Source organism: Opisthorchis viverrini (genome assembly GCF_000715545.1).
Source record: "Opisthorchis viverrini unplaced genomic scaffold opera_v5_303, whole genome shotgun sequence".
Lineage (NCBI taxonomy): Eukaryota > Metazoa > Platyhelminthes > Trematoda > Opisthorchiida > Opisthorchiidae > Opisthorchis > Opisthorchis viverrini.
The window spans coordinates 302,395-325,616 of NW_008751963.1; the positions used below are offsets into that span (position 1 = coordinate 302,395).

Below are 23,222 nucleotides of genomic sequence, written 5' to 3' on the forward strand. Positions count from 1 at the left end.
CTTTTGCGGTAAACGTACCACATGACGCCAGCTCACTGATACCAGTACCAAGGAGTGACTTCGACGCCACCAAGACCTCCGTGGTTCCAACCCGACCTCTGCCTCTCGACTCCCCCCTGTCTAGGCTTGGGCGACCTGGCAGTATCCCAGCCTTCGTGCAACCTTCGGGTGGCATGGGAGTTAGACACCGAAAGGGTGCTACAGCTGAACGACTTTTTTCCGGGGGACTGAACCTTGATTGGGTTCAGTGAAAACGGTGTGGTTCGCACTCTATAAGGAAGAAGCCACAATACGCATTAATCCTGTCAGGTAGACCCCAGCTTATTTGTCTCAGCCGATAATTTGAAGACATATGTCCCGAAGGTTCTTCCTGTTCTCTTCCAGAGGATTTCAATGAAATCTCAACTAAAAAAAACATGGAACTAAGAGACATCGTTCACTCTTCAAATAGGAACATTCGCAACCAGAAATTAGAGCAATCAGAGCTAAATGCTTAGGTCCGGTACGTCTGACAGTGACAAGAAAGAGTTCAAAGGCTGACAACTGTGGCAATAATGTTTGTAATAACTTACATCTCGCAAGAAGATGATCAACAAAAGCAATAAGAGAACAAAGGTAGAAACTAGTCACCTGAATTGTTAACCGACATCACAGATGTAGTGTGCAACAATGGTGGGATATAGTGGGATAGCAGTGGGGACAGAACGATTGAAAGAGAACTAGGTATCACAAGGGTAGGACAGCAGGCAACGGGCACTTGATTATGCCAAACCTATACAGTTGTTGGCGTACATAATTGTCCCACGACTGGCGGTGCTTGCTGTACAGGTTCAAGTACAGGCCAAATACGACGAGGAGTGCTGACCAGACGTAACTGCAAAAGAAAGATAAAATTACCTTGTTAGGCAAGCGTGGATGGGTCCGGAATTGTTTCGGCTAATTGATCCACGTGATTCAAACAGGAACGACAATTTGAGGTCATCTAAGAGAACAACGGGACTTGCAGCCCAAAAAAGGAGTGAGTTCTTTCGTTGCCCATTGAGAGTCGTTGAAGTTGACGAAGCAAACTAAGAGAACGCGATACCTGCGTACTCGATCACTGACTTACTGCTGCCAAGATATCTTTGCCCTATCTGGCGATAAAAAATGGTTTTCATGACATCACAAATACACTGATCATGAACTGTCAACTTGTCGTGGTGACCACAAAGCCGCTGCTTTTCTCTTTGACCATGTTGGACTTAAAAATTGGTTTTCGGTGGCGTAAAACACGTAGCGCATCCAGTACTTTAGTCACTGAAATTTGATGAGGGTTCGAAACCCATGGATACCTTCATCTGGTGTAATCAGTCAGCCGTGTTCACGTACTGCTTGGAGTCTGGGCGTTACGTGTGGGCAGAAAGTGAAGGAAATTGGGCGTTGATTTGTTCGCTGAGCTGGGCTAATTGGTTGCAAACGTTTTACCACCAATCGAGGTGACAGCCTCAGTGCGTCGTGAGCAGAAGTGTGTGGTTGGTGTGCGTGCCGACCTTCACCGAACATTGGTGGTTAAGGTGAGCATTCCTATTGATCCACTGGTTGACCTGTCTTCTTAGTAATGAATGCCCGGCCAGCCTTGACAACTGACCTCTCCGGTTAACCCCCCCCCAGTGACTCAGTGTTATCATTGGGTTGACAGTCCTTGCCTCAAACCCAATGGTAACGCTGAGTCGGGTGGGGTAACCGGAGAGGTCCAAGCTAAAGACATCCACCAATAAGAAGACAGGTCAACCAACGCTAGCCCTGCGCGCAGAGGACATATGGAAGAAAGCAGTGTTTGACCATTGATGGTCGGGTCTGGTGAGAATATTGCATCAGTAATCCTAAGGTACGCCAGTTGGTCTTAAGATGAAGGAACACTCCAGTGATGGATGAATTACTCAGGCTGCACGCCAGAAAACCGTCTGCCTCGCAGAGCTCTTTTCGCCCAGCCCTGTGCTGAGTGTAAGCGACTGAGGGGTAGACAGTGTATGACCAGGCAACGAATTGGGAAAATACCTAATCGGGTCGACAACTGCCATCTCCCTCGATGGGGACCCCATGACTCAACTCACCAATGGTTAACCACACAGTAACCATTGCAGTCCGAGCTAACAATATTATCTTCAATGAACTTCTTTATCAAGGCCTGATGGCTTAATGTTCTATTCTCTGATCCATGCCACTTAGGCAGCAATCAGTAAAACTAAAGTTCCAAGTGACCCATTCTGACTTTTATCGACGGAACGTGTGTATTTCCCGATATGCTCAGCTGACTTGATCGCCATCCCGTTACTCGAAACAGGTGATGTTTCTAACCAACTGAAACTGAATGTTCAGCAATCCAGGGGGATGATGTTTCGTCAACTTCTAGGAGCTCTGTGATGACAAGAAGGACTGGAAGGTAGGAGAAACTAACGACCAGAAGAGACAGAAAACAACTAGTCACTACCGAATAAACACCCTTACCGAAACAAAAGGCTATTCGTTTTAAATCAATTGGAAAATGTTTGGGACCGATTGGTAAGTCATCGTTTCAGAGGGGTTTGGTTACCAAACCCCTCTGAAGCTATGCGTCTTAGTTTGAACATAAAATGACAAAAAGATCTCACTGAAGAGCTATAATTCATGAGTTTATCGACGTAACCCTAATCAAAAACAGATAAGATACACTGATGACAAGCCACACAAATGAGGGCATGATTGGCTAATCAACACAGCGATTCCAACAATTATGCTAAGGAAGAGCAGTACGTGACCTCAGTGCGACTGTGCACCGATTGTTGGAACACATCCTGCTTCTTCCTCCACAGAATTGCCAGACAAACTCAATGAATTAGACCCCGATAGGACATTCATCCGGGTGCAATCGACGCACCACAGAAGTTGATCAAACGCTGAGGGCGGGCCAAACGATCGTTCACAAGTAATCGATGGACAAAAAACGTCAAAGGCGCTATAACAAGTGTGTAGTGCGCTCTTCCGGACGAAACAATCGACGATTCTAATAGATCAAGTAATTTATGGTCGTCTGGTCCTAAAAACGCCAGCACCATTGCTGGCAGAACAATCTGAAAGATAACTGGCACAAGAGGAAAAGTAGTTCCCATTGCAGGAAGACAGCGTGTTTGTTAACACACTACGGATACCATGTTCGAGACTGTCTACAGATTACACTTGACTGACAAGCACCAATCTGGGTGTGATGTATAAGGAATCTCAATTTCGAGGAGCAAGAACAGCTTGTCTTTGTTATAAAGCAGAGGTGATCTGTCCTGGAAAAAAAAGGCAAAAACTTAACCCACGGCCTGCCAGCTATCAGGTCCTACGTGAGAATTGTAAAAGATTGAGGAGCAATTACCATTCACCAAAAGTCGGATTTCCACTGAAACTTAAAACCAAGTAGAAGTTGTTTGAATCCCGCCTTTGTTCACTGTGAAGCACTGATGCTAAACCATCTTAGGCCATCCACGGGATCCGCAAGAATTTGAAGTAATTCAGAATTAAGTCCCTTCAAAACTGACAAACAACCAAGACTCCACTTTCAAGAATGCACAGCCTAATGCTACGGATTCTATCCATCAAGATGGCTGAGTGAAATACGTAAAAGAAAGTCTGATGTAAAGGAAACTACTCACAAGGTTGCTGAAAACTCTGCGACAGCCCACGACCGGTTTCGCCCTTCTGTTCCGGGCTCATCAGGTAGGCGCGGTCCCCGAGTTTCCGTCAACCTTATGTTCTACTTGAACCCAAATTGCACTGTTTTCGAGAAATACACTCATTTGCAAATCTATTCGGTTTTCACGAGCGAGTCGACTGAATCTCTTGTTTGTGATATTCTACAACTGAATGTGCTGCACACAGGCCGCCTCATGCTTCAGTTGGCACGATATTCGAGATACCGCAGTATATTTTCATAAAGGAAACTACTCTTCGACAGCTCACATAAGGTTGATGGAAACTTGGGACTGCACCACCCCAAGAAGGGTGAAACCGGTCGTGGGCTGTCGAAGAGTTTTCAGCAACCTTGTGAGTAGTTTCCTCTATGAAAATATACTGCGGTATCTCGAATATCGTGCCAACTGAGTCATAAACGAGAGATTCAGTTGAGTCTCTCGTGATAACCAAATTGATTTGCAAATGAGTGTATTTCTCCAAGAAAGTCTGACATATTCACTAAAGAAGTCAGTTTTGGTGAGTTTTCCACTGTCATAAAGAAGTACTTATCAGCGCATTCATAGAATTCAGTAGTAACTGAGCTTCGGTACTAAACAACACTAAACCAGAAGCCGACAATAGATTAGGCGCATTGGTGATGTAGCATGGTGTTTGGATGGGTACACGTTCGTCGCACGCTTAACACTAACGCACGGAGGTTCCAGTCTGACATTTTCCCCGTTCTTCTGATTCTGTCAAATTTTCTATACCACTACAACGCCACTCTTGCCTTGAATGCTTGTGGTCCGTTTGAGACAGTTAATTCATTGGCCACTTGAGGGTGAACTCCGTGGACGATCACCAACGGATCAATACATGCAGGCGAGATCGACGAGTATGGTGTGGTTTGGAGCGCGTTCACCACCATTCGGTGTTAGAGACGCTGCTCCATGTGTTTCCAACAGATTCCCATGTAACTAGGTGTCTTGCTTTTTCTGTTCTCCAAACGCGATTGACTGTTTCATGGTGCACAGATATATCAGAACAGGCTTAACGCAGTACCGTAGTGGAGACGGCAGTGACACTCACCGAAGAAAAGAGGCTTCGAACAAAAGGCGAATTTTTTTAGAGTACTGAGGGAATAAGTCATGCTGAGGAATCTTGTTGTGACGAACTTCTTCGATGGACGTTGACTGCCTCTGAAGAATACACAACCCTTCCGACAAGCAATCCATCTCTGCACTAAAGATGTTCTTATTGGGCAAGTCAAACTAAGAAGTCACTAAGTTGTCCAACGAATATTGCTATTTCAAGTGTGACGTTCTGAAGGAAAAAACACCCACCCTGTGGAGAGGGTTAGAGTGGGTTGGTCTAAAAAAACTTACCCCATTGCAAATGGCTTGTCAAATAAAATGAAGGAAAGAATCATCGTGACTGCTTTCCGGAATGTGGTGACTAGACGGGAGATGGAGGGAATGGTAGAAAATATTGCGGAATGCACATTAAGAGCCGGTCTGTTGAAAAAAAGGTAAACAGGAAAACCACACAGAAGCAGGGGATGTCAAACAACAGTATAATCCAAGTTAATTAATTTCCCTCCAGATATAACCTCGGTATCTAAAGTTCAAGGTCGCTTCAAATTCGCACTCCACGTTGACGACAAAATCGAAAGAAAGTAGAGATGGGACAACCCCGATGAACTGCACCAGATATCAGGAAGTCTGTAGACAGTACACTGTACATGCTAACCCAAATGAAGATATGGGAATAAATGGCACGTGGGTCGGCGGTACGTGTGGCATTACTCAAAAGTTTGATGTAATGTAAGGGTATGGTTTACATCTCACTAGGCTGAAATCCTACTTGACACTCTCAGGTTTGCGTCTCTTTGCTGAATGTAGGTGTCGCAAAGTAAGAAGAGGCAGTAGCCGGGGAACGATAGGCCTGGTTGGAATAGCCAGCTGAGAACGTGCACCATCATCGATTTGCCCCGATTCATTTTGTTCCCAAACATGAATGAACAATCTGATCACGACAGAACAAAAAGATTTCCATCTACGTTTGGAAAGCGATTGGTGGATCTCATCTAGTTCAACAGATCACTCGCGCTTCATTGCAGAAAGACATACTAGTAATTCAGAAACTATCGGAAGATTCAAGCTCACATAACACGGTTTGAAAGACGGGCTAAAAAGTAGAGGGCTCCTTTGAAATGTTCCACCCACCGGTCACAATCGTGATCTTCATTAAATATTAGGCTTCAAAGAATAATTTAGACTCGTAGAGTGCTTACTAGAACCGACTTTTCGGTTAGCCGGAACAGACTCCCTGCATTCTCAAACGCACTGACCTATTCCATTTTTTGAACTTTGTGGTTCACGCGACTCTCTGGCCACACGTTTGAAACATCGTCTACACGAATTGTACTGAGCAAAAGAGGGTAGAGCGACTCCCGTCAGAGAGATCCAGTGGCTTCCGTACATGTGCTGGAGAACATCACAAATATAGTTGTCGGTGTCACATATAGCCGTAGCCCAGCTACGTTCAATGTTCTCTAGTATGTCTCCCTGACATGCAGCTCACAAAGTTTCTTTACTGCTAACTGAGGAGCTCGGTCCCGCGGTGTAGCGAAGAAACTTGATGAAAATGTGCATCAAAAGACAGCGGGAAATTTAGCAACTTGTGTATACCGAAACGACCGGTAGCCACCAACTGTAGTCGGTGGCCGATGGCGATGTGATCAATTGGACTCCAAGGCCGGTAGGATGCCAGGTGCACAGTGACGTCCTCCGAGCCAAAACTCAGTGCTGCTGAGTAGGCAGCTTATGATCATCACAAAGTTGCATTATCGCTGCGTTTCGCGTCCAGACAATAGAGACCGTTAACGGGTCGCTGAGGAACTGAAGCGTCTTAACCATGTACTGAAACTCCTCACTATCATGATTATATCCGAGCTTTTCTCAGCGGACATGGGTTGGTAAGTTCCCCACAGAATGCGTCTTTGAATGAAGCAGAGCTACGGTCTGTTGACATATAAACAGACACAACAAATAACGTTTGGCAATTCGACCAGTGCGAGTTTTTATCGAAGTGGAAAGTCGGAAGGCGCAGAATTGGCTGTGTTTCATCGAGTAGTGAAGCACCCGCTCGCGAAATGAGGGCTATACCGACAACCCGTTGCAACAGCTGCAGATCACTCGAAGTTCGTAGCCGGTAGCAAAAAGATAGGGGTGTCGTTAGCTCAGAAACTGCGAGTTTCAGAGATGTGACAGGTATTAGTCGTGGAGGGGCAGCTTGTTAGATGGTCTAAGAGTCCGAACTTTAGGGGTTGCAGTAAAGACAGAAGATGCCCGAAAACGGGTGCGGAGCTGTAAATATGGGCGGTGGCGTGCGATGTCTTAACGTGCCTACAGTTGGGAGTGACGACCAGGAGAGGTAAAAATGAAGAAAGATGGGAGGGGTTAGCAGTCACATGCTTCCACGTAATCGCCCTAGTGTATGCAGCGAATAAGGCGAAGCGGTTGACTTTACAATACGTCGGCCGGTGTGATATGCCTGCAAGCCTACACCTATCCCGGAGAACGACCAGGGTTGGGACCTAGTGCTGGCCTATGTCAAGCATACTGAGGTGCCTACACCTCCAACCGCTCAATCAGACAATCTGGAAAGAAACTGACAGCACGAACGCCACTGACATTGATTAGCCGCAACATTGATTAGCTTGCAACGTCTCCAGCCAAGCACAGACGGGGTCACGGGAACCCCATCCTGGAAGCCGCACAACACCAACAACACTCAAACTCTTCGTGATCTCTTTCACGCCTTTTTGCCAAGTCATGTGCTGTCCACCTCGCGGTTTGCGCCATCCTGAAGGAGGCAGGAGAACAACACTCGTCTCGGTAGACGGTGTTTCGGCATGCGTAGCACATGACCGAGCCATCGTAGTCGATGATGTTGGATGTTTTCCCGGATTGAGGTGCCTGCATTTGGTTGAAAAGCCTGATCGTAAGACAGCAGCTGTTGGCGTAAGGTTACCGGAATGGTCAACATTTTAAGCAGCGAATTGCCACACGTCTTCCAACCCCCCATAAAAACTGTTTGTCAGAGCTCTATTCACTATCAACCTGACAGGAAAGGCTCAGTAGACGTTGACTGGGCATCCGCTTGTAGAGCTCAATGGGTTACTGAGATACACACACCATTGCGAGATGGCTCAAGTGGTTAGAGCGCGAATTTACAGACCGGGAGGTCCGTGGTTCGAATCCGAACTCCGCCTGTCGACTAACCCTGTCTAGGCTTGGGCAACTTGGCAGTATCCCAGCCCTCGTGCCTCCTTCGTGTGGCATTGCAGTTAGGCACTGAAAGGGTGTTACAGCTGAACGATTTCTGTCCTTACAATAGTAGAATTTCGGTAAAACGGAGAGTGCGGAATTTAAGTATTTCAGTCATACTTGTCGTAAGAAAAGCCATTTAGGCAGAACAGTTGAGAGGCAGGCACGACAAACAAGACACTGAGATTAACTGGTGCGCATGTTCAGGGTCAAGGTCTATTGGATTTGGTTACGCAGGTTTAAGTAACAGCTAGCAGCAGCCAGGCGTACGGAGTTCACGTCACGTGACACTAGCGTGAACGGATTGTTAAGGTAAGGTCTGTGGCTTGCCTAAATCGCTTGTCGCGAACCCAGATAGATCGGTTTTGCCGTGGACATAAGTGTCGATTAATCACTATATGATTTGTAACAAAACGGATAAAGGGAAATCAATATATATCAAATACAGGGATTCGTTGTTCGTCATAGGTATCATAGGTAAAGCATCGTAAGAACATATCGGTCCGATTCTGAGCTACTGGTATGATGAAAAATGTACAGCTGTTGTACAAGTGTCTGTAAATTTTGTTTCTAGTCATTCATCATCATCATCATCAATGTTCAACAATGATACTTCACCGCACATTAGTTTTTTCGATGGCTCACCAAAAGATGCGATTGGGCAGAATGGATTTTCTCCCATGGCAGTTGCTTCTAGAACCGAAATGAGAGATTGGCTCTCATGTGATGAACCTCACAATGGGGCACAACGGACGATGTATAGGCGCTGTGGATAAACTATCCGACAACATCGAAGAGCTGTTTCCGACCTTGTTGGGTTGACAAAGGGCGAGATGGCCCAAGTGGTTAGAGAGCGAATTTACTGACCGGAAAGCCCGTGATTCGAACCTGACTTCTGCCTCTCGACATCTCCTGTCTAGGCCTGGGCAACTGGCAGTATCCCCGTGCAACCTTTGGGTGGCATGGCAGTTAAGCATCGAAAGGGTGCTAAATCTGAACAATGGGTTGACAAAAAAATAAACCGGAGGTACGCTCCCAACGGTGCCATACAACGAAACTCGTCAAAATGTTGAGACCCGAGATAAAGCAGTGCGCCATAGCACGAGAATCATCGAGTGTTCAAAAATTGCTGCTGTTTTGGTGGTTTTATCCGAACCCATGTTCGTGATAAATTGGTGTGCTGTCCTGCTCACTAGAGTCAAGCCTAGTGGTACAGACGTTATCCAGAGAACAGGGCCTGTTGACAATTATGCGGATTCAGCATGCTACGCGGATGGTTTTCAGTGGATTGGGTCATTGGAAGCAATCACTCAGGACGAACCGAAAAAAATCAGTTGCAAAAAGTGTGCTTTTATGGGCCACTCATCCACAACAGTGACAAACTTGGAAGAACTCCGTACGGGTTTCCCGAACTGCAAAACCAGTGTAGTTGTCCAGTATTTGTAAAACTTCGATATTGTCTCATACTCCCGAAGAAGGGGTACCAGAAGGGTGGTATTCCAAGGCAATCATCAACCTTGTTTGACAGTGTAAACTAAAACGCTATTTCATCAAACGAATTCTAGCTTTTTGAAGGGGGTTGCAGTAAATGGCAAGGTATGCGGATTTCGCTTGTGCCGAAAGAGCTTACCGGTTACGGCTGTCAGTGCTCCGTGTGACTGAACCAGGCATAGGACGAAATGCAATCCAAAGTAGCCACAAATCGAAAAAATAACTCCATGACCGAATATTTTGACAGGATGCTGTTTGGGCGACAAGCAAACGAAGGAGATAAGTTTGTTTACTAAAAGTTTACTGACACATGTGTGTGTGATGATTGTGCCACACACGAATCCATGACAAAGTGCTCGGTGGGTTCGTGTACGGCTGGAAAATCACATAAAATGGTTAATACCGAGACCGGTGCGAAACAGTGTATCAACCCGACAGTTCAACTCACATAAGCACTTCTAAACACAAGAAACTGAGTTAATGCACTACTCATAAGGCTGCTGAAAATTCGTCGATAGACCACGCCCGGTTTCGCCCTTCTTGGGGCTCATCAGGTAGGCAGTCCCCGAGTTTCCGGCAACCTTAAGTTCTACAATATCTCGAATATCGTAGCGACTGAAACATGAGGTGGTAGCACAATCAGTTGCCTGGAAACATCACAAACGAGAAATTCAGCTGGGTTCCAGGTGAGTCTCTCGCAAAACCAAATGAGTTTGCAAATGAATGTACTTCGCTAAGAAACTGAGTTCTTGGTTTCCATATTCAGGAACAAGAACAAACGCAGTTTATCGACCCTAATACCAGTCTCTGCTACCCTACATGACGTCTGTATCTAAAATCACAGGAGTAAGCATTGAACTGTGATCGAAATTCTAATGTGTAAAACACGCTGTACTACAACTGGTGTACTTCAGATATTTAAAATTTGGCACCCACAACAGGGTGCTATATCGTCAATCAGGTATCAGTGCACGAAACACAATCAACGTCGATCGCAAAAGGAGAAGGGCCATCGTTACCATAGTTTGCACGCTCAGGTTAGACCCAAATTACAAAGCGTGAAAATAAAAGTTAGGCACAAAAAAAACGGATCGAAAATGTCCTGTGAGCCAGCAGATGTTGACAATAAGCTTACCTCGATAAAATATCGCACCGACGGCAAGAATTGTCCACTCAACAGTATTCCACACAATAGTACAACGAATCCGATTGTATATGAATAGAAAAGCTAGGGTGGATGGAAAAATGCTCAGATGAAATTGGACGCGTGCACGGCGTAGCACGAAGGTAAACACAGTGTGATTGTGACGCAGAACATCGCCCATGGAATGGTACACCAGTGCAAGTGGATTGATTTATTTGGAGAAAAAAGCGAATCCGCCGGCGGTGTTACCATGTATCAACTGAACACGATACGCTTCGGCTTAATCAAACATAGTCTCAAAAGATAGAAAAGTCGATTTTATTTCTAACAATGTTCCTGAAAAATGAGCCGCAAGACAGCGTCCAAGTATTTAGCTCATTGCACAGGATGGAGCAAAACTACGCTTGAGAAGTGAGACATCAGATGGGCAGACAGCATACGATTATCATGACAAACCTTCATCCGGCAGTCGAGTTTCCAACAAAGGGCTATCCTACCATAGCAACATGGCATAAGTTGGCTCTTTGCTCACCAAGAAAAGTGCTTAAGCATCATCATCATCATCATCGACAGCATGACATCAGTGTTCAACACCGATGCTTTACTGCCGTACAACCATGATTTATGTAAAGTCTTATTGTAAAGAGTAAAGCTGGACAGGGAAGGGACTTAGTGCTAACCTACACAATCATTCTGAGGTGCATAGACCTCCAGACACTTACTCAGGCGATCTGGATAGAAACTGACAACAAGAACGCCACTGACATCGGTTGGCAACCATATCTTGTAGTGTCTTCAACCAGGCAAAGTGAGGATCACGCGGNTCCTGGAAGGCGAGTAGCACCGACAGCACCCAAGCGTTTCGTGATCTCCTTCATACTTCTCCGCCAAGTCAAGGGTTGGATACCTCTGTGCTTACGCCACTCTGAGTTGGGTATGGAAAACAGTACTCTTTTCGGCAAACGATGGTTCGGCATACGCAACACATGTCTCAACCAACGCAGTTCCTGGTGCTGGACACATTATTCCATGTAGGTACCCGTTGCACAACCGAAAACGCGCTTCCTAACTGCCTCGTTATGAATTCGCCGACACCAACTCAAACGAGCTATGGTTCTGAGACAACGATTGTCGAACACCTGAAGAAGTCTCAGTTCTGATGCTCGAATAGACCTAGTCTCGCATCCACACAACAAAACAGCCCGTACTGTAGCTTGATACACATGTACCTTAAGATTCAGGCATAAACCATTCTGGCACCATAGGTGTATCAAATTAGCAAACGTGGCCCGAGCCTTGCAGATTTGTGCATTCACCTCATCTGTCACACTACAATCAAAACTAATACATCTTTCAAGATACGTAAAACGCTCCACAACTCCCAGTACCTCTCCCTGGATTGCAAGTGGCGTGCTCAGTGACTGCACGTCCACGAGCATGACCTTATACTTTGTGGGTGCAAAAGGCATACCAAAGGACGGGATGGCTTTGTACTTAAGCATCCGTTGGCTTAGTCAGAAAACACGACTACCGGTGAATGGCCACTGCATATAATAACCAGTCACTGACAGTTATGAAGTACTCAGCTCAAGCAAATATCGTTGGACGAGATACAGTCCGATTTAGAAAAGCTCGGCTTGGTGCTTTATTAGCTGTGCAGTCCAATTCGAAGAAGGCGTGATAATGACGGTGATGAGCGCCAACCAAGGGGCTGAGGACCAGTCTTTCTACAAGAAACTGATGTGCCCCAACAACGGCAAGAGGTTGAGCGGCAGGTTTGGCCGGGACTTTCTTACATTTTGTTTTCTACTCACGTGAGGATCGTGTACCACCATGCGACTACCAGATAATTGCAGCCGACCATTGGTGGAGAGTAGGACTAAAGTCTAGCCCTGATCGGAAACTCGGTGCGTTGTGGATACCATCCATCTCTAGGTGTGGCCCAAAAAAACAGACAAATTGTCTTTGCGTTGGAAACACTTCACTGTGAGTCGAGTATCGTTACTAAAACCAATTGAGAAAAACAGTCAGATTGTATAGGATTCTGGTACAGGTCAGGCTTTTAGTTGAGGAGCTAGTCTACAATGAATACTACCTTGAGTGGAGATTATCTGAGTTTCCTTCAAATGGATCCTGCCAATTACGGTGATTTGTACGGTTCAAGGTTGATGCAGTAACCTAATTGGCTCGAATTATTGATCCATTTTTGTGCTGTCTGCCTTTTCCTGAGGAACAGATGATCTGCGTACGCTCTAATTACATGTGCGTTGTATGCTGATTAGTCTCCACTGCGCAGTAGCACGGTAAACGATGGGTTGTGTTGACAAGAACCAGTGGGGTCTAACAGGAATGATGGGGCGCTCCGGAAGGTACGCGAAGCGAAAATCAGTCTCTATGGTTGAGAAACATGTCCACCTTTTTGCATTACTTATACAAACAAATTCAACAACACTCACAAGTTCCGTGTTACAACACCTCAGTTTTCGCATAACCAATTCCTGATAGTTACCCAACGCGCCATCACAACAGAGAGCGAGGGATACGAGAACCAAGCCTGGAGCGAAGAGGAGATAAAGAGGTGACGAGAAACCAAATATATTCCGATAATATAGTGGGAGTGAGTTATGTACTAGTATGCACACGAAACCATGTCACCTGCCCGACAAGAACGGCATCAACTCAGCATAACCAATCCATAGGAAATGCGGATCAATATGGTCAGTGCAGGAGTGCAAAAAATGCATCGGTGTCGATGAGAATTAGTGTCAGTGGTACACAACAAAAGATACAGTGATGAAAACTAATAGCATTAGCAAATATATATTAATTAGGCAACCTTAAAGGACATATGAATCAAACGCAGTCGTGTACTGCAGATGGTACTTCGTCTATATAAGAAGGCATGGTAGCTTGAGAAGACAAACGAAAATCATCACAACTGTAGTTGTAGGGTTATCACGGAGTTTCCCAAAAAGGGTACGCTGGAATTTTTGTGTTGGTGCGAAAAGGGCCGAGCTAAAATCCTAAATCTTGATTAGCTCAGTCTGACCAACCGGTAAGCCCTCGTATGGTTCGCAGCCGGCTCGCGAAACGACCGTCCAATCGACCTGATGTTCGGTTATTTAGGAAGGCTCACATCGCGATAAGGGCTGTTCACCGAAGTTATGATTCAATGCCGGCTATTCCCATCCAGGCCTATAATGCGATATCACGTGATGGATTAAATTGCATATTAAAAGAACAGGGTACTCGTATCGTTCATTTCTGGTGGTGCGTTCTTCTTGAAACTGCTTTCCAAATAATGTAATTGCATTACTAAAAATGGCTGACATAGGAACTGCTGTGAATGAGTTAGGCATATCTTGATGACATTTTTCAGATGAGTGCTGTGGATGAATTCTAACCGTGGCACCCTATCAAAGCATGACGGGATTCACTGGAGACTGAACGACGATACATACATTAATTGTATTCAACCAAAAGTTGTTCACATTATGTGAACTGATTTTGGCTAACTACACTGGCTGGAGTTAGATCGAACTTATTACCAAATATTGAAACCGTACTGATCGTTTGTACGTAACCTCAAAGGCGTAGGCGTTGGATCGCGACCTAAATATAGCGACGCCCAAGACATCTGGCACCTTAGTTGTGACTGTTTCCAGGTAACTTGATTTAATCTCTTATGAGACGCCTGTAAAAGTGAAACAGACGCCGTGTTGTGATTAATGTGTAAGAGCAAGGTAACAGCTACTTCAGTAACGAAACAGGCTTGGGTAACCTGGCAGTATTCCAGCCTTCGTACGTCCTTTTGGTGGCATGACAGTTAGACACCGAAAGGGCTTTACAGCTAAACGATATTTTTTCTGGTATATTGGCTAAGAATGATGTACCGATAGCTCTAAGCTCATAGTCCACTCTCAGTTACTTGTGAACCGAGCTAACTGCTCGCAATTATGTTAATTAGACCTCGACAGATGAAGGAAATGAACTTCATAACCCCTTCTGTCCTCACGAAATGATGAACAACTTTACTGCCAAGTTATTATCGGTTCAAAGGTACTCAAAACTCGGGAGCATCATCAGGCAAAACTCAGATAGCGAGTTAACCAACTGAATCAAAAGCCATATGAACAAAAAAGAATTCTTTCAAATTTGGCTAAAATGGACTAACTACTGGAATTTACGATGCCAATAACACATTAGCTTACAAAGAGGTTGGTAAAGTGAATCAGAACGATCTTCTCGTGCCAAAATAGAACTGGAACCGTTCGGACCGTAGAGTACTGTGGCTTGCTGAACCAGGAGTTATCAGTGGGCAAAACGCCTTGAATATCTAAACAGAATGAACCTTTGGCACATCCTTGAAAACTGAATTGTTTAGTTATCCCGTTTTTCAACACAAAGGAAAACGTCGGGTGTACAGTGTGACAGTTTACTTCTCTGTCGCTCAAAATCTAACTGAAGTAACACGATGAGACTGATTCCAATACAAGTCAAAAATATGAAAAAATCGTTCAGCTTTAGCGCTCTTTCAGTGCGCAACTGCCATACCACCAGAAGGAAGCATGTGGGCTGGGATAGTGCCAGGTTGCCCAGGTCTAGACAGAGGAAGTCGAGTTCAAACCACGGACCTTCCAGTCAATAAATTCGCGTTCTAACTACTAAGCCACCTCACCCTGCTTCTGGCTTGCTATTTACGCATACGTACAGGGAACCTGAAAATGGGTTTTTGGTATCCAACGGCCCATAACAAATTAAGCCATAAAGCTGCTGTTTAGAAAGTGTGAAGTTCAATTTCTTTGCATAGGCCCGAGAAACCCAACAGAATCGTCCATTTGTATGGCAGCAAGCTTAAACTATACTTTTTTCTGTGGGCTAGATTGCCTAAGTGGTTAGAGCGCGAATTTACTGGCCGGAAGGCCCGTGGTTCGAACCCACATCTGCCTCTGTCTAGGCTTGGGCAACCTGGCAGTATCCCAGGCCTCGTGCTTCCTTCCGGCGGCATGACAGTTAGGCACCGAAAGGGTGTTACAGCTGAGTGATTTCTTAATAATTTTTTCAAGCTGCGGTACCAAGCATTGATAGGCTGACTGAGCCGACCTGCTAGCCCGATTTGAACCCTCAAATGGGATATCAAGTCCAGACTACACTACGCATGAATGGACAACAATCGGGAACGAAGAAATGGCTTACCAAAGAAGGTGAAGGATGGCTGGACTGAAACATCGACCAGCGTGAATGAAATTAACCCGACAGTCATCACTAGAACTGCCGTAACCTCCAGTGCACTGTAACTCTTTCCTAAAAATGCAGAGTAAAGGTTAACAGACATCGGAGAGAAACTTACGCTGAAGTAGGACACCCCCAATGAGAACTGGAATCATTTTGCAGGACTTGAAAATAACTTGGGTCGGGTAGTTCAGATAAGTGATTGACGCGTTGGAAAACGCGATCGTGCCGACAGTCAGAAGGGCCAATAGAAAATAGAGGCGGAAAAGTCCTCTGGAAAAAGATCTGGACGGTACAATATCACCAACAACTCGGTACCTTTTTAGGGAGATTTCTTGGAACCATAGTTCAGAATAGGAGAGTATGGCATAAATGAAGAACTGGAACAATGTGAGAAATGTGGAGTGGGGTTGGATATCATTGTTTCTGAAGATGGACTCCTGAAAAGTGATAGAAAATAACGTGGTCAAATTTTCGTTTGTCAAATTCGTAGTGTCAGTGGAGATTTGCTTGCTTGGAAGAGCGGGACTTGCCCAATAGCTCGGCTAGAAAAGAGACCCACCCATCAGAGGAATAATTTTAGCACCCCGGAATTTCTGCCCATTGAAACGAAAGGTAGAACACACTTCACTTAATCTCAAGGAGGGGGAACGCCCTGTACATTGAATGCTAGCAATTTAAACAGTTCAGATCGTTGGCGCTACAAACAAATTGTCTTCTACCAGAGTAGCGAACTATTCTTGGTCGAAAAGGACTTGCCTCGGTCGATGGTGTGGCCTTGGATGCGCTCTACACATCATTCGACGAGACGGCCCTGTTGAACTTCCGACTGACGGTGATAAAGTTGAAACGACGCACGACGATGCGGCAAGTACCAGTAAGTGTCTTAACAGTTGCGGTTTCGTTGCTATTGTGTAAATACATCTTCGTGACAATCTATCATATTTGGTGCTTGTACTTCCAGTTCAGTTAAGCGCCGTGACACCCAAGATTAGGGGGGTAGACGGTCACGAAACAGGATAACAAGGTTGCGCATGCTTGCTGGCCACACAGCATCTATTCTGGACGAAGTTAAAGGTCAAAGCATGCACTCACAATAACTACTTGGAGTACGTGTATACGGACACACTCCCATGATCCCCTGGGGAAAACGCGGCAGATTTAGTCACCTATCCTCGTCGAGGAAACGTTTTGAAATCCACCGGAAGTGTAACATCAAAATTTTGCTTGTTAGGTCATCCCTTTATTTCTAGTTTCAAGGAGTTCGTCACTATCATCAAGGTAAGTAAAGCCGTGGTCCAATAAACGCGGGAATACAACACAAGACGTTCGAACATTCGCCTACAAACATAGTTAAGCGACGGACAGACCATAATGTGATATGGTAGTCGGATCAACAGACGTTTTACTAACTGATGGTTTGAAGACACTTGCGACAGGATAACTGAATTCTGTCGTAATTGTCGTGTTGGGCTTGTGTAGGGTGAGGCCCCCAAAAGACGCTGAGTCAGTTCCGGTGATGGTGCCTTTATCCCAGACGATGCTCAGAAAGACTTACTTTAATGACGTCCTACCTCCTGGTCGTTTCCCTTGAGGACATCAGGTTTCTTCTCGCCATGTTTCTACCTCTCTCTGTTTTCCACTCTTTACTAAGGCTCCCTTTTCTCAAGATAGTTTAGGATTGGCATGTATTACTAGTGTAACGGTTATATTACTGAGGTGAGAGGCATGCGAGTAATGTTTTCTTCTTGTAAATTCACTTTGTGTCTCATGAAAAGGAAGGTTCATTGCGGAATTTGTGGAGTCGCTTTGTAGCATTTGCTTGGATTTGAGCAACGGTCAATGAATATCCAGGAAAGTTCAGGGAGACACGTTCAAGAGAAGATGGATGTTCAGTTTTTGTAAATAAGACGCATATGAGAGTTTGGCTTCCCTGTCCAATAGTCTGTAACTGATCAGTTGGCATTTTCTAATAAATAACTCCGCAGCGAAGGCCTTCTTCCTCCCATTTGGTGAAGCAAATGCTACAAGGCAACTGCACAAATTTCTTAATAGATCTCCCTTTTCAAGAGACGCAAAGCAAATTTAAAAGAAGAAAACATTACTCGCACGCCTCCCATGTCAGTAGTATCACCGTCACACTAGTAGACTGCTGTATACTGCTGTTAGCGATGATGACGCTGTGGTTGCTCTGCAATACTTTAAAATGACCTATTACTTAATAGAACCACTGAAACAGAAACAAGGAGTGGCAACTTCTATTTTTGTCATTGAATAGAAGGCCGAAAAAAGTGGAGAACGCCGGGGACCTAGACTGTATCACAGCGAGACGAGCTTTTGCAACCCGCCAGTGCCACCGACCAACAGCCGAAAAAATCGTTACTTTCTTAAATGAGGACCACTCAGGGGAGAACCTAATCGCAATGAGAAGCAAGGGACTGAGAAAAGGCAGCGTTTTCGGAGTCTGCTGTCTCTCTCTGGGGGCCAGATAACTGCACAAACCGGAAAAGGTCTTTATCATGCCCGTCAGGCTAGTTGCGAAGAGGTGCTTATCGTTATAAACAGCATATCAGATTCTGCGGCTTTTCCCCCTTATACACAAACACACATTAAAACACTATACAGAGGGGAACGGGAATCCTATGGTCCGCAGCTTGACTGCAGCCCAGTTCGCCTCACATGCAGTGCGAACCTTTGACTAGTCCAAGTTTTGTGTTCAATAAAACCGATATATGGGGAAACCTGTTCCAACCAGCGCAGCTTGTTCGACCCAGAGTTGATCAACCAGCCGATGCTCTGGTAAATATCACTCAATGTTTTGTGAGTTAGTTCCTAGTTGTGGTGCTACCATGACCATGCTAAACGAACAGCCAGACAGACCATTAGGTAAGAGTTAGCGCTGTCGTTTTGTATAAAGTGCTCTTTGGATATCACTTTTGAGGTGATACACGGGGTGAAATTCTCTTAACAGTACTTTAATCCTCGAAGTAAATGAACTGAGTTCATCTGCCACAGGACTGCTGAAAAGATATGTAAGTATATCACCAAACTCAAGCCACTTCTTTTGAAGTTTGGCTGGTGGCGAGGAGTATAGAAGTAGGGGTTCACAAGCACACGCTGAACTAGTACACCATTTAGAAGAATCTGCTCAGAGACGTTTGTGCATCAGTTTCCACTATAGGAAACTCAGATGGAGGGAACCAGCACAAACTTCTAACGACGCGGAGCACAGTAGCATAAAACCTAAATCGAAAAGACAGTTAATCAGCAAAATAACTATCGAGAGGGAAATAATGGATAGATTTTGTTCTCAAACGGTGCAGAAGGCATTCCGTCAATTCGATTTTCTCATAACAAGAGACTGCAGACATTCTTAAAAACAAAGCTGTTCAGTATCGTCATTACTAATTTGAGAGTAACACGGACCATAAAATAAAACGCCTCGTAAGTTTAGCAGAAACATCTCAGGCGAAATATCGTTGATAGGGACATCAAAACCACATCAACTATTACAGTATTAAGAGGACTGACTCACCTGTAGAGCTCCGTAAAAAAGGTAGGCCACGAAAATTCCAAACACTGAAACTGCGAACTGCTGATTTCTGGATAGTTTTGAGAGGTTAAATCCACAAATAAGTACATCAACTTCAGGCCTGGAAGAGTGATGTGAGTGTTCTTTGATATCCAGCGTAACGGAACAATTGGGGACGCTATGTGAGACAAGTGCAGACGACAACTCTTCCTGGTGCTGAGGGCATACTGTTTCTGCATCGTCCGTCCTCATCACGAGTCGAGGATACACTAAAAATCAGGCTACAATTTCGAACAGACAAATGAAATTTTAGCAGGTGTGTCAATAAGAGCTAGCCAACTGACAAGGGACAACAGGTTTCGACGTAAAGAATATTGCTAGATCGTATAGCAACAAAACCAAGGGAACCGAGTGCTTATCTGAGACAAGGATTATATGGTGTCGGCATAAAGCTTAACTACATCCGACCTAGAACATATTACAATGTCAGTGATGATTCGAGTTGACTACGCCAGAATAGAGAGTATGTTCATAAGTTGATGTCAATTGTGATCCCTCTAATTATTGTCAACAAGTGCGTAAAAGGTGCTATGAATCTGACAGGACGCCTTCAACACGCTGATATAAGATATTGCTCCTACGGATTAACGAACACAAAAATTGTGGGAGATTCAACAATCACGGTTAGGAGAAAAGCCTGCTGGACGCCCTTTGTCAACACTGCGCTTGCTCTTTCTCTAATACATGGCAGTCGTGAAATCTCATTTTATTGAGTTTGTTGGTTGTTGATCAGGTGGCTGTTGATCTGTCCGCCGAGTTTGGCAATTGGCTTGCAAACGTTTCGTCACCATACGAGGAGACATCATCAGTGCGCAGTTGATGTCTCCCAAAACAGCAAAGACGGAGTTATCGCAGGCAGGCAAGGGAGAAGTACCCACTCAACTGCGCACTAATGATGTCTCCTCGTATGGTGACGAAACGTTTGCAAGCCAATTGTAAAGCTCGGCGAACAGATCAACAGCCATCTGACCAACAACCAATAAACTCACCCGAGCTACCAATATTTCAACATATTGAGTTTGTACATTGACAGGCCACGTGCAGGGAATGGTCATTACAGGTGATTTTGCAGAGGATCGTGGAACGTACCCTTCCTTCTGATATCACAGCGGTCGATGCTTTCGGTGAACCAAGTGGTCACTTTTGGTACCAACACAGAGATTTCCGGCAAATGATCGTTCAGCTGTAATACCACAGACCTTTCGGTCAGTAAGCCCTGGTCATTTGAGCTACCTCGAGCTCAGAAAGAGTGCTGAAGCACCGGGGTTTTAAACCGTATCAAAACGTCAATCTGTGCCACAAGCTGAGAAGAACTAAGTGGTTGGGGAGCGAGCTGGTAAGCAGATCTGTGGCCAAGCCAAATCCCGCGTAAACTTGGATGATCTAACAGTAGACTGATCCCCGTGCTTTTTTCGGGTTGCACAGTAGCTATGCACCGGAGTAGTTCCATAGAATGATTTGATCTGATTTTTCAAGTTTAAAGTACCACAAAATGCCTACCGTCCACCGTTATACATCGAAAGTTGATGCACCTCAGGTGAGCTGTGTCCCCTGCATTCAAACAATACGGAAAGACGGGACCAACCACGGGGGCTCAGGGTGCCATTGGTGTTATACCATCCTAAGGAAGATAGAAATTATTCTGCTACACTGAGTATCAAGCACTACAGCGCTAGGTGTCAGTGTTCGACAAACCGGTTCCTTCCTCAACACGATTTCGGTCGCCAGCATCTTTCTGTCACATAGACTGAACCTTACCATGAAATGACGGTTTGTGCGCCTACAATTGGGCTGTACTGGGTGGTGTCCGTGCCACACTCACAGTCTGCCACACCAAGTTGGTTAATCCCTAAAGGTTCAAAAATAGTCTCCTGGCTATCCAGGTTGGGGATCGAAACATGTCTGGTGACTTGTTTGATAAACACTGAAATGCACTTGCACTTCCTGAAAAATATCACCGCCTAAGGGCCAGGTTTTTTTAATCAAAGGCTTTGTTCGAGTACCCCAACCGTCCTGTCTAGATGTGGGAGCCCAATCAGTAGCTTAGCGCACGTACAACCATGACACTCACAACTAAAAGCAACCTCATGCCACATCGACCGTCGCGTGGTGTGATCCGCCAGATTACCTTACCTCCTGCACACAACAAAGCGAGTGAGTGAAAACATGCTACTGCTAACACCGCCCTTCGTACACTACCTAGTTCTTTCTATTATACCCTACCCATCTCAACTCAAACACTCCCCGCAGGTCCCAGCACTAAGATGGATCGTTTCGTTTGCCATGCATCACAGTTAGCTACAGCTTCTGTATGTCCGACATCAGCGACAACTCTAAACACTTCGAAATCTGTTTTCAAACCCCGAAAGCTGGATTAATAAGCTGCTTTTAACGTTTGCACACTGAAACGAACGGGGAAACAGGTGGCTCTTGCTCGTACACTGGATTCCCTCTGGATTAGTGTGTGCTATCTGTCAGAAGCAATGATACAGGACGCAAGTGCTGTAATTGGACCGACCACCCCTTCACCCTCTTCCAAGTTTTGGCTGCACATCTCTGGGTGTAGTTGGATATGCTGTGTAGTGCATTGTATTCAGCGAATGAACGGAAGCATTCCTACTTGGTTGTATATCCGTTGATAGTTGCCTCTGTGCGGTTCGTTTGGCAACGTCTGTGAGAGAATTTCGAGAAAGCGTGGTCCATTACACTCTGTTTGTTGTCTGCTTACATCCCGAAGGGTTGTATCTCTGGATCTACCAAAGTCAATTTCTGTGGTACTATATGTATCGTTTTACAACGGGCTAAAAGCAAAGACATCTTTGTGGTTGCTGGTGACATGCACGCCCATGTGGGTAGACTAGACGCTGCTAAGGACCCAATCGAGCGGTCACTTGGGGTTGGATACGAGACGCACGGACAACGCGAATCGTTTACCTTAGATATGTGCGGATCACAGACTGTTTCTTTACAGTACCGATTTCCGGAACAATAGGAACCACTTGACGACGTGGTGCCAACCAACGAACCGAGTCCCTAATCCAACTGGACTACATCATTGTCAGTTACCGGTGGCGAGGTTTGATCATTGCCTGTCGATTTATATGGAACACCAGCACGGACTACGACCATGCACTTGTGAGCTGCTGCTTTTCATCGCACACATATCTCGCTTAGCTATTGAGAAGATAGTGATCCCAGAAATCAAACGAAATTATCAGGACCAGCTCTTCATCCTATGTCGGATTTTACCGGTCACCGGGAAGAGATATCTACAATGCTACTCACAGCCGGAACTCTCACTTGGGGTACAACCCAGCAAACCTAATTCAACTATTGGATCTCGGGTAGGACCGTTGCTTTCCTGGAGGCCTGGCTGCAAATTCCTCTTGGTCATACAGAGCGTCCGTGCTGACCACGAAGCTTGGTGGACCCGAAAGGCCGAAGAAATGAAAGGGCGAAAAATGATAGAAACGTCCGCAAGCTGTTCTACTTGATTCGCTCCACTGGTCCTCGGAAGCCTCCTGTCAGCAAAACTATCAGGGACCAGGGCGGCCCTGTAGGATCTGGTAAAGGAGAGCGTTTGGACCACTGGTCACAACACTTCGAACAACAGTTCAGTTGGCCACCTTCTAACCTCAATCCGGACTGTCGGCCTTCGACAGAACTGTGGACTGTAAACATGCAACCACCCATAACATCAGAAGTGTCCGACTGTGTATCTCTAGTCAAGCGTTAGTGTGCCCTTGGCCTTGAAAAA

The 23,222-nt window shown here is 45.4% G+C and overlaps 2 protein-coding genes across 2 annotated transcripts; one reads left to right on the forward strand and one right to left on the reverse strand.

Moving 5' to 3' along the window:
* Positions 1-726: 726 nt before the first annotated feature.
* On the reverse strand, positions 727-22,510 carry T265_14959 (hypothetical protein; the record flags this gene model as incomplete). Its single annotated transcript, XM_009175990.1, has 11 exons — positions 727-874; positions 5,061-5,130; positions 9,637-9,748; positions 10,633-10,725; positions 13,098-13,195; positions 15,838-15,945; positions 15,992-16,146; positions 16,192-16,313; positions 19,409-19,674; positions 21,288-21,409; positions 22,400-22,510. Coding segments are annotated over 11 exons (1,404 nt in total), but the record flags the coding sequence as incomplete, so codon positions are not given.
* T265_09799 (hypothetical protein) lies at positions 9,842-20,358 on the forward strand (the record flags this gene model as incomplete). Its single annotated transcript, XM_009175976.1, has 7 exons — positions 9,842-9,856; positions 10,110-10,183; positions 11,274-11,672; positions 11,883-12,174; positions 15,180-15,295; positions 15,452-15,682; positions 20,199-20,358. 7 exons carry the CDS (start codon positions 9,842-9,844, stop codon positions 20,356-20,358), a joined length of 1,287 nt encoding a protein of 428 aa, XP_009174240.1.
* Positions 22,511-23,222: the final 712 nt, after the last annotated feature.